The sequence below is a fragment of the Cyprinus carpio genome, chromosome B19, assembly GCF_018340385.1.
Source record: "Cyprinus carpio isolate SPL01 chromosome B19, ASM1834038v1, whole genome shotgun sequence".
In the NCBI taxonomy this organism is placed as follows: domain Eukaryota; kingdom Metazoa; phylum Chordata; class Actinopteri; order Cypriniformes; family Cyprinidae; genus Cyprinus; species Cyprinus carpio.
In genome coordinates, this window is record NC_056615.1 from 7,579,666 (window position 1) to 7,591,716 (window position 12,051).

General features: G+C 37.2%; 1 protein-coding gene across 2 annotated transcripts in view; it reads right to left on the minus strand.

Moving 5' to 3' along the window:
- LOC109063460 (gamma-aminobutyric acid type B receptor subunit 1-like) overlaps positions 1–12,051 on the minus strand; it is a 130,604-nt gene that overhangs the window by 33,752 nt on the left and 84,801 nt on the right. For both annotated transcript variants that reach the window (XM_042745955.1, XM_042745954.1), the window contains exons 11-14: positions 10,756–10,821; positions 10,428–10,619; positions 7,194–7,439; positions 5,856–5,919 (exon numbers count right to left, since the gene is read on the minus strand). In XM_042745955.1, coding sequence (XP_042601889.1) covers positions 5,856–5,919; positions 7,194–7,439; positions 10,428–10,619; positions 10,756–10,821 — 568 coding nt within the window. The remainder of the gene's footprint in view (positions 1–5,855; positions 5,920–7,193; positions 7,440–10,427; positions 10,620–10,755; positions 10,822–12,051) is intronic.

Below are 12,051 nucleotides of genomic sequence, written 5' to 3' on the forward strand. Positions count from 1 at the left end.
AAAAAAAATTCTAGTCTACAAGCTCCAGTTCTCAAAAGTCCTGGGAACCAATTTTCTGTATGTGTTTTATTGCCTTATTCAAGTGATTTAAAATTTTTAGTTTTTCACTAACCACGCATAACATTTTTTTTCTCAAAAACACAATCATGTACATACATGCTGCTCACATATTATTATAGCCTAGTTTGTGCTGATTACAGTGAGAATAGACTTTAGCCATTCAGATATTTATAAGAAACTGAAAAAAGCACAAATGTCAGGGCATGACAAAACTTCTCCAGGCCCCAAAAATACCCTTAGACTCCAGAGGGTTAATGCTTTCAGGGTAACACTTTAGAATAGGGAACACATATTCACTATTAACTAAGAGTTTTCCCTCAATAAAGTCATAATTTGCTGATTTTTAAAGGATTACTTCACTTCAAGAATAAAATTTCCTGGTAGCTTACTCACCCCCATGTCATCCAAGATGTTCGTGTCTTTCTTCAGTTGAAAATAAATTCCAGGATTTTTCTCCATATAGTGGAATTCAATGGGAGCCAATGGGTTTAAGGTTCAAATTGCAGTTTCAATGCACATTCAAAGGACTCTACATGATCCCAGGCGAGGATCTAGCAAAACGATTGGCCATTTAAAAAAAAAACACACACACAACAAAAAACTGCATATACTTTTTAACCACAAATGCTCATCTTGCACAAGCTCTTCCATTGGTGACTTCATGCACTGCATAATCATGTTGGATAAGTCGCGTGGTTGGGTCTTCGTCTGTGTACTTCAGTTCAAAAAGGTAGGGTAGGGCGAAAAATCCTCCAGCACCAAAATCGTGCAACATTGTTTCATTTTGTTTTTTTGTAAAGGGCACTTGACTTTCTTTGCATGTTCGCTTTGTAAACACTGGGTCGGTACTTCTGCCTACGTCACATGTTACACTTCCAGCGTGATTATGTAATGTGTGAGGTCGAGCTAATGCAAGATGAACATTTGTGGTTAAAAAGCACATAAACAGTTTTTTTTTAAATTTTAAATGGACTATCATTTTGCTAGATAAGACCTGTGTAGATTGTGTAGAGCCCTTTGAAGCTGCACTGAAACTGCAATTTGGACCTTCAACCCAATGGTCCCTGTTGAAGTCCACTATATGGAGAAATATCCTGGAATGTTTTCCTGAAAAACCTTAATTTCTTTTCGACTGAAGAAAGAAAGACATACACATCTTGGATGACATGGGGTTGATTAAATTATCAGGAAATTTTAAATCTGAAAATGAACTAATCCTTTAATAGTTAGCAAGGTAGTTGTTAAGTTTAAGTATTGGGTCGGGTTAATGGATATAAAATATGGTAATGCAGAATAAGGCATTGATGTGGTTTATAAATACTAAATAGCCAATATGCTAGTAATATGCATGCTAATAAGCAACTATTTAAAGGTGCCATGTGTAAAAATTGAGGTAAAAATATCCAAAAAATGACCTACACGCATCAAAAGAATGAGAAGAAATAAGGGCGATGATGTCATTAAAAAAATGTCAAGTTATAGTGCTGCAGAGATATCAACCTTAATTAGCATTAGCATTACTAGCCACGGCCCGACAGGTGTCGTAATACCAGTTTCGGCCATGGGAGGCGATATGCCAGCAACATAACCACCAGCCAACCTGCAATACACGAATAACTCGCACGGCTTGTGGGCGTACTTGAAGCTGATGTCAAGCAACCGCGCTCGGAATCACAAATCAAATCCGATAAGAAAAGGAGCAGAAACAGAGTAAACATCGGCACTGCTTTCCATCGCTGGAGACAACTGATGGACTTGAAAGAAATGAGCTTCGACTCCGAACTTGCAACATTTCTTTTGGATTGGTAAGTAAGATGCTGTTAGTATTTCGCTAGAAGTTTGTTTTATATGTTTGCGTATTTTTTTCGGGAAGTTATAACATAGAAATGTATCGAAGGCTGTTCGATAAACGTGCTAATGTTAGCGATGGCTAACCGTAGCTGCGTTTGATAGTAAGCTAGCTATAACTTACCCACAGATCCGATCCGGTTTTCACCTGTTATCTACCAAAGCCCGTCTCTACCAAGCTGATGCTAAAATGTAACATTACCTAAGAAGCTTGAAATGTCTTCGATGATAATGAACCCGAGAGAGAGAGAGAGAGAGAGAGAGAGAGAGCGCGCCCCGGCCGCGCGCGCACTCACTCACTATATTCAGAGCGGTCAAGTTTTTGAAAGCGTGTGAAAAGAGTCAATTGCGTGTGTCTCACGGTGAATGCTTGAGAATTGGCAGCTCTGGTTACGTGGGTTGGCGCTAGCTTGGTCAACATCAGCTGTCTGATGTTGACCAATGATGTTGACAGAATGCTGTCTGTCAAATTAATTTAATTCAAATAATGTGTATATACAATTAAAAATGTAATATGAACAAAACGAATATGAACATATTCACTGGTAAAGGTGAAGGGGAGTAGCTTGAAGATGTCATGTTTCAAAATCACTTGACATCACCCAACGTTCCTCTGGAGGCAAAACGTCCTTTAGGCTTCGGCTATGGCTCTAGGGTTGTTGTGAAGGTAGGGGTGGAGCATAGAGACTATGCCGTTTCTCGTTTGTTACTCTAGAGTAGACCAATTCACTTTATTGAGGCATACTGCCCCCATCTGGTATGGAATGTGGAGTATGACTTGATTTTTTTGCCAGACATTACACATGGCTCCTTTAAAGGGGTCATATAATGCGATTTCAAGTTTTCCTTTCTCTTTGGAGTGTTACAAGCTGTTCGTGAATAGATAAGATCCCTAAAGTTGCAAAGACTAAAGGATAAAACCCAAAGAGACATTCTTTATAAAAGTTAAGACTCGTCCACACGCTCCTAAAACGGCTCATTTAAACACCCTCCCACATGTCTATGTCACTGTGTGGGAAGATTTGCATAACACCGCCCAAATGTTCACGCAAAGAAAGAAGGCGTAACTTTGATTCTCGCTGTAGTATTGTTGATGCCGCTGCCACCATGTCATGGAGACACTGTGTGTTTCTTTGTGAAAGCGAAAATACTTTGTTTGGTCTTCAAAAAGAGGACACAACTAGAAATCAGTGGTTAAGTTATTTTTACAACACTGTTCCTGTGTAATACGCATTTTACAGAGGACTATTTCCTGAACCTGGGAGAGTAGACTACAATGCTGGTGTTCTGACTGACAGCCTGTAAGTACGTTTTCATATTTAAAGAATTTGCCACTGATGATTCAAACGCGAGTTTTGAGCAGTGTAGAGTAGCGCTTGTTTGTCGTTTCTCAGAAAAATGCAGACATGGTTTTATGTTTACATGGCACGATGCAACGAAATGCATAAAAAGACAGTATAAGTCATTATAATCAGTAATTATGTCCCCACTGGATGCAACAAATGCCTCGTTTATAATGGGTTTTATTGTTTTTGTCTTGTTGTCTCGTCAGCTGGCCAATCAGAGCACACCTTGCTTTTCAGACCGATGAACTTTGTAAAAATCAATGAGTTTCAGAAAGGCGGGGCATAGAAGAGACACAATAATGTACAGTATGTTGAAAATAATGTGTTTTTTAACCTTAAACCACATAAACACATTTCATTACATCAAATACACAAATAATGTTCTTTTTTAGCAACGTCATATGACCTCTTTAATAGTGAGAATTGGTCCTTAAAGTGTTACCCCTTTTAGTGCTCATGTTTCAGTATAAAAATCATATGTTGAAATGTATTAATTAATTAACTTCTTTTAACCTCACCATCAGACCTACACACACAGGAATGTGGTAAATCGCAGCCTAAAAAATGCTGCCCACACAGAGGTAAGAAGGCAGCCAGGCACGTCTGAATCCAATTTTTGCATAACATCCCGTCTACTAAGATGCTTTCATCTGGTTGGCTTTTGAAGGCAGAATATATGTATTCCTTCTTTGATATCCCATATCTGTGCATGAGGCTTGGCGGTTGGTGGAAAGAATAAAAATGGCATCGTAAGGAGTATAAAATTATTTATATATTCCCAATGTTTCAACATGATGCAATTTCAACTTAGAAATACAATTTTTTTTTAGATTAAATATTTTCTTGTGGCAGCCTTCAGCAATAAGAGGGCTGCAGGATGACTTACAATTAGTTATATTATTATTAATGTTTATTATTAATAATATAATTAATATATTAAAACAATCTAACTTTATTAAAAACATATAAAGAAGATGTAAACTGAAATCAATTTTTTAAAGTGCCTTGGAAGCCTGAGGCAGTTTCCTCAGGAACTCAATTTTAATATCATAGAAAAAGTCCTGATTACTTATGCTGGTAAGCAATTTTTGTTTTTAATTTTTAATAAAGGTCTACAAACAGTTATGAATCAGAACTAATGGAACAATATGTCCTAGACAGATGAGACAATGGTAGAGCCGATTGGTCACAATGCCAGACATGTGGAGACCAAAAAGTGCTTTGATTGCTTTGATAAAAAGACCCTTGCAGCAACTGTAAAGCGTGCAGGTGGAAGCTTTATTGGTTTGGGGTTACTTTCTGCCTCAGGCCCTGTCAGCTTGGCATCACAGGGTAAACCATGAATCCCACATTGTACCAGAGGACTAAACAACGTGAGACAGTCTGTCAAAAAGCTAAAGCTGAAATGCAGACATGTACAAAGCAGACCTTGCAATAAAATGACTCAAAACCCTCAAGCAAAACCACAAAAATAGTCTCAAAAAAGATGAAATGCTGGGCTATCGATTGAAATCCAAGATCTCAACCTCAGAGAAGTGGTGTGGGGGGACTTGAAAAAGACTGTACATGCAGAAAAGCACACAGTTAAGAGTTCTGCATGGAATATAAAGCAAAGATGTGCTAATGTAGGGCACAGATACGCTTAAAACACCTACAAGCAGCGACTTCTGCCACAAGTACATTGAAGCAGGTATCTTTCCACAGAAGACTATTGCATCTCACTTCTTTTTACTCTGTTTTGAATTCTTACTTTTGTTCAGGGTGAACTAAGTGTGCATTTCTCAACTTTAAAAAGTTTTAGACCCAAAGAAATACATGGTTCTTTTGAAAAATATGATAAAAATGATACAGGCTCCTACAAGATGAAGACTCCATTCATATAAGTGACCTAGAAACAGCTTTAAAGAGTTGTGCCATGTTAAGATCAGATTAACAACTGAATTCTATTCACTATATCACACTTTACCCCATCATTTCACTCCTTTAAAGGTGACAAATACACATTCCTATAATGGCATCAGAAACCTTTTTTAAAGTCCGAAACCAATGTCATATCGGGCAACGAAAAAAAAGAAAAGAAAGTGCAACATTATGCATAGATATCTATGCACAAATTCTATGTCTCTTTTTCAAACCTATGTCCAAAAATGGACAAAAATGAATGGGTTAAAAAAAATTCTAATTTAGTATAGATATGAGAGTGGCTTCTTCTGAACCACCATGTCTACTAAAATATTCAGTGAATTGTATTAAGTTTTCATGCACATGTAATTTTTTTCTCTTCAATCATTTTTTGAGAGTGCATGAGAGCTGTGAAAAAAAAAAACAATTCAAGAGTCGTTTCTCTGGCTTTGGCAAAATGATTACAGCTCTGGAGCTTTTGAACCCAGGAAAAACAGTGTTTTACCTGACACCTGTGCTACTCTCTAAATGGAGCGAGAACACTGATCGCAGAGTCGTTCATCATTTAGAATTGAGCAGAAGCAACCATGCACACAGGCTACACCTGCTGTACACACACTCTCATTTACACTTTATTATATCTGTACCTTACAGTTTTCAGGGGGAAATAAATCATAAAATTACTTTTGTTTTTCTCACCTTGCAGCTGTTCAATGAGGGTCCATGCCATTCTGGAGCCCTGGGCGTCAAACACCACATGACCCTGAGAGAGAACAGAAACATTTTTATACTGCTGTGTCTATTGCTCTCTTTAATTTTAGTATAGTATTATTTAAATGCTATTGGGGTATTCATCAATATTTTGAATTATTTTTTTTTATATTTTCAGTTTACATTTTAATTTTAGATTGACCCTGCAAATATTTATATTCAACCTAACATGAAATCATAAATAAACACACACACACACACACACACACACACACACACACACACACACACACACACACACACACACACACACACACACACACACACACACATATATATATATATATACATAAATTAGACAGTTTAGAACAAATATAAAAAATGCTTGGATATGTGTTCTTGTTGAGCATTAGATTTGATGCATTAGGCTTTTATATATACATTAGTAAGAATATGCAACTATGAAATCTGGTGCAATTGCTAATATTAATATGGCTAAAAAGTAAGATGTAATTATCATAGCTTGTAATGTAATATCTGTGAGATCTTTATAACAGCATAACAGACTGCTTACATAAAAAACATATGAATATCAGTTGTCTCTTGATATCTCCCAATAATATGACTTAGTAAGATAATATTTAAATGTTTAGTTTAGTTATGATCAAAGTTCTATAGTTTTTATTGTAGGGGCAAAACATTTAATATCATAGTATCATAATACAATGATGACTGGGAGATAAACATATAAACCTGATATCTGATACTCAAATTTTAACATGATGTTTCTAAAAATGATGTATGGATAATCAAGTAAGCCTTAGTTACTTCAGTCTAGAAAGTAAGTGTTCATCTTGAAATATTACTAACAATATTACATTATTAAAATCAGTAAAGATGCCCACACATGTACAGTAGAAGATTGAGTGTATTTCAGTATTTCAGCAAAGTTTTAATCATGTCAATAATTTAGAAGTTTATGTATTTTGTAATATTTCAATTTTATTATTTATAATATTTCTATTTATCTTTTTTATTAATTTTTATTTCAATTTTAGTAATTCTACTACACAAAACTTCATATTTCAGTTTATAACATTTCTATTTTTTTTTATTTCTTTGAGTTAAAGTTTTTCATCTAATATTAATTTTATTTTATTTCAGCTTAATTAACTAAAAAAAAGTTTTAGATTTAATTTACCATAACAACATTAGTTAGCATATTAGATTTACTGTGGTCTCACAATTGTTTATCACTGAATATGATTTAAATATACTGGTACTGATTACTGAACATTTATTAATGTAGCCAAAGCTGTCACTCACCGAAACCCCCTCGAAGGAGCTGGTGTTGAGGGCTCGGTAGATCTCGGCAGTAATGTCCTTGTTATTGTAATTAAAATCTTCCAGTCTCCGTCCTTTTGCCTTCAAAGGCCCCACTGTCTTATTGAGAGCCAGAGCCAGAGCCCAAACCGCATCATACGCCAGAGGAGCTTCCTGAAACCCTCCGGTTTCCTCTGGATTCTTCCCACCCAGCTTGGACATCAGCTGTGCTAGGAATTCCTGTGAGGTCTGGATCAAAACAGAGGGCATACGGTATCATCTGGCATGCATATGAAAGAAGTACACACACGGGATAAACTCAGTGTGCTAACAAGAGCTAATGCATAATGGATTTTAAGCATGACTTCACTGTCGCTACAAAAGTGCCTAACTGAAAAAAGCGCCAGACTTCCGACGGCGAGAAAGCGAGAGAGGGGTCAAGGTAAGGTACAGTTACAGTTCATCACCGTGGGATTGCATCATATAGACGGAGGTACTTTTCTCCTGGGTGTGAAATCTTCATTCACACACACCAGGACCTGAAGCGCCAAAAATAAACTCCCGCTTTCACACACGCTCTGAAGATGTTCCATCTCATTAAGGGGTACTGGGAAAAGAAATAGAGTTGGCGCGCACTTATCGCAGTGGCATATGAAAACTGATTTCCTTGACATTTTTCACACCTTACAGAAACAGCTGAGGCACCTTCCTCGCTTCAAACAGGTGCGTTTTAGGAAATGAGCCAAGCTGCAGATGGGCATCTGGTGATTACTTGATGCAAATGGACAGCGGAGAACGTGTGCGGATAGAAACTGTGCGTCAAGAAGCATTTCAGCTCTCTTAAAATTACACCCTCAAAGTGAATGACAGTAAAGCGAGGATGAGGGGAACAAATTATGGTGATGTTGAGCCAATTTAGCATGGCCATCTTATCACAAATTGGCCTGTCCAACATGACAGTTTTTTTTACGTCAGATATGAAGCATAGGTGTCTGGATACGTGCCCAGATTGCTCCGGATCCAAGAAAACAGCAGGGACATATGCGTCAAGCCAATTCCCAGCACAGAGCACCGGAGTTGGGTGGGCTCCAGACAGCACCCCCTGGAGCTCACACCTGTCCATCCAGCTCTCCCAGGGGGACAGCAGTTGGACCCGAGCGTTCTGACCCCAACAGGACTCTTCCGGTTCTCAGATCTGAGAACAGCACGTGCACAGCTAAAGATATGACGGTAGGTTATGGGACGTTCCCAGTGGGGAAACGGAGTTAGTTATCTAAACAGAATGAAGCTTGTGTATGGCGCGCTAATCTGAGGATGATGTCATTGTAAAGTGTGCAGCATATGGGAACACACGGGACACTGGTGGACAGTCATTATGGGTTTTTCAATGACCGACGAGGACATGTGGAGAGCAGGGTGGCTGATGGCCAACAGATACAGAACATACAGTAATTCACAAAAGACAAATTGAAGAAAGTACAGAAACAGCTGAAACACTTATTCTACACAATATTAACTAATAAAGATTTTTGCTAAGGTTGCTAAGGTGTTTTTTAGTGGTTGTTAAAGTGGTATGTCATTTTCGAAATGTAAAAGCAAATGTTGCAGTAATTTGCATTTCCCAGCTGCTTTGTGGTTGATAGGAGGTTCTTAGTGATTGCTAATATGTTGCTATGCAGCTGCTATGAGCTTCTAAGTGGTAGCTGGTGTGTTGTTTTGTGGTTCCTAAGGTGGTCTTAGCTAGTCTGTTGCTATGTGGTTTCTATGGTATTTTCAGAATGTATAGGTAATTTGCAGTCTTTGTATGAGGTTTGATCGGAACTTATTATCAAAATTCAGTTGCTAGGTGGATGCTAGGGTGTTCTGGGTGGTTGCTTACTATCTCAAGTCAAAAAAGTCCACACAAGTTATGATATTACAAAGGCCAGTCATGTCACTCATATCATAAGCCAACTATGAAATGCCTCTCGGGCATGCAAGTGCAACTCCTGTCTCTTTGAATGGGGAAACATCAAATTCTCAAAACCTGGTCGCCAAGCTTACAATTAAATTTCAACCGATTCATAAATGCTGTTTCTTTTGCTCAAACTGCATTAAAAAAGCTTCTTTTTCAGGATAGACCAGACAGTGTACATGCATGGTCCTAAACACATGTCTCTGAACGCTGACTGTTTCTATAGCAACAAGGACTTGCTGCAGTGACACACTGACTTTACCGATTAGCGATTGGCTCTCTTATTCAGAAGGTGGGGCTTCCTTCGATAGAGCGGCCATATTGAGTGTTGCATTTTTCCATTCAAAACTATAAGAGTGACATGTCTTGGATTTTCTATAGTCTTTGGATATAAGTCTCTACAATATTCTTGTTTCTGGATATGGCTTGTGTATGGCAGATTCTGCTACAGGATTAAAAAAAAAAAGGTATTTGCAACTTTTTCCCTCACATATCATAGTTTTTATCGCACACTTCTGAGAAAAAAGTCAGAACTGCGAGATAAAAACTCAGAATTCTGACTTGTTTTATCACAATCATGAGTTTATATCTTGGAATTCTGACTTTTTTCCGCAATTCTGAGTATATATCTGACAATTTACACATTTTCTTACAGCTGCAAGTAAATAACACAGTTCTGACTTTATAACTTTATAAAGTCAGAATAGACAGATAAATTCACAAATTTATAACAAACTCGCAAATCTGACTTCATAACTCGCAACTGCAAGTTTATATCGGAATTCTGATTAGAGAAAAAGTCAGAATTGCGAGATATAAACTCAAGACATCTTAATTTTTCTCACAATCATGAGTTTATAGATCACAATTCTAGTTTATAACTTTATTCACAAATATATAATATAAACTTGCAATTCTGATTCAGAATTTTCACAGAATTGTGAGTTCCCAGTTCTGACTTCATATAAGTTTATATCCCGCAGTTCTGACGTAATACCTTTACAAAGTCATTTAATTGTGAGATTAAATGTTGCAATTAACTTTTTTATTTTTTATTCAGTGGCAGAAACAAGCTTCCATACATTCAGTATGTTCCTCCTTCAATATAATCCTTTGGATTTTTTTCACATTTTAACATCCAACAAGAAAAAAAAAAAAACATTCAAGATACCATTCAAGTCCACAGCACAAATGTGGCACGGTCTGGGCCTACCCCCAGGACACAAACTGAGCAATTCTTATAATTAGGAATCAGAAAATAAAGATTATTCAGGCCCACTCACCAGGTTAGAGGCCCCTCGCACCGTCTCTGGATTGAGCATGACTATCTCAGTGGTCACATGACCCTCCACAGCTTCTGTCATCTGCTCCACAGTGCAGTTGATAGATGGATCTTTGATCTTGAACCAGTTGTCAGCATACCAGCCAATCAGAAACCACACATACTTTTTCCCATACAGCTTCTCCTTATAGACCTGCAGTTGTGTTGTGTGAAACAGGTCGGGTTAGGGAACAACTTGAGCCAAGAATGAAAAATGAACGGAAACACCACGTTTCCCCTTTGACACTGACAAAGATTAATAATGCTCAGCTGGACGGCTGATTACCGACCTCACAAAACACTTTCCTGGCTTCCGTTTCGTAAAACAGGCCCACAATGATGCGAGCATCTTGCCGCTGTAGGAGCAGAGTGAGAATTGAGGATTAGAACAAAGCAATGAATGCAACAATTTGCAAAAGTCAGTGAATTAGCATCAGAGGGAGGTTTGAGAGTGCTACTATGCATAACCCTGCAGTAATTTTGGCTTGGACAAGCAGTCCAATCAGTGCTACTTTCCGCTCTCAGCAGTGTGCTATATTCCAGGTTACCATGGTTCCTCTGGTGGTACTCCATTAATCTTGTGCACCAAAACTAGGGCGGCACACATGGCAAGCCTTTGCTAAACAGGCAGCCAGGGGCCCAGCCGTCACTGGAGATAGCAGGATAGGGGAGGTGAGAGGACTGGGGGGAAACAGATCATCTGACCCATGTTCCAATTAAAATGATTCTCCTCAAGAATGAGATCAGATCCCCACACTGTTGTATTTTACTCCCGGACTTCAATGATGTTCTTTAGCATGACAGACCCAGAGACAGCAATAAAGGTGTTTGTGTCTGTTTTTAGGGGAATCTTCATGGCACCAAAAACCAAAATAAATAAATAAATAAATATGTTTTGCTTACAGTAAATAATTTTTTTTGTACTGTGACATTACATTCATTACAGTTTGCTAAACACATTTCCCCCAAATCTTCATTACCAGGGACTGCAGCTGCAATTTAGGGTCACGCTTTATTTTAAGGTCCAAATATCACTATTAACAAACCATTAACTATGACTTTTGCCTCAATAAACTTTTAATTTGCTACTTATTAATAGTTAGCAAGGTAGTTCTTAAGTTTAGTTATTGGGTAGGGTTAGGGATGTAGAATATGGTCATCATGCAGAATATGTGCTTTATAAATACTAATAAACAGACAATATGTTAATAATAGGCATGATAATAAGTAACTACTTAATAGTGAGAATTAGTCCCTATCTAAAGTGTTACCCAATTTAAGACTGAGACTGTTAAAAAAAATAAAAAAAAATACAGTGAAATGTCCCTGTACCAAAAAAAAAACAAACAAACAAAAAAAATTGTTACACTACTATTTGTTGTGTTGTTTAAATAACAAATAAAATCAATAAATATAAATATTATAAATACTAATTTAAGAATAGTTTTTTTGTTTTTTCTTTGTTTATCTATGGAACACTTATTTCTTAAAAAAACTTTAAATATTTTTGAGGAGGTATATTATTTATAGGTGTAATTATTTATTGGGAAATAAATGTTATCTTATGTATTTAAAAAAAAACCCAT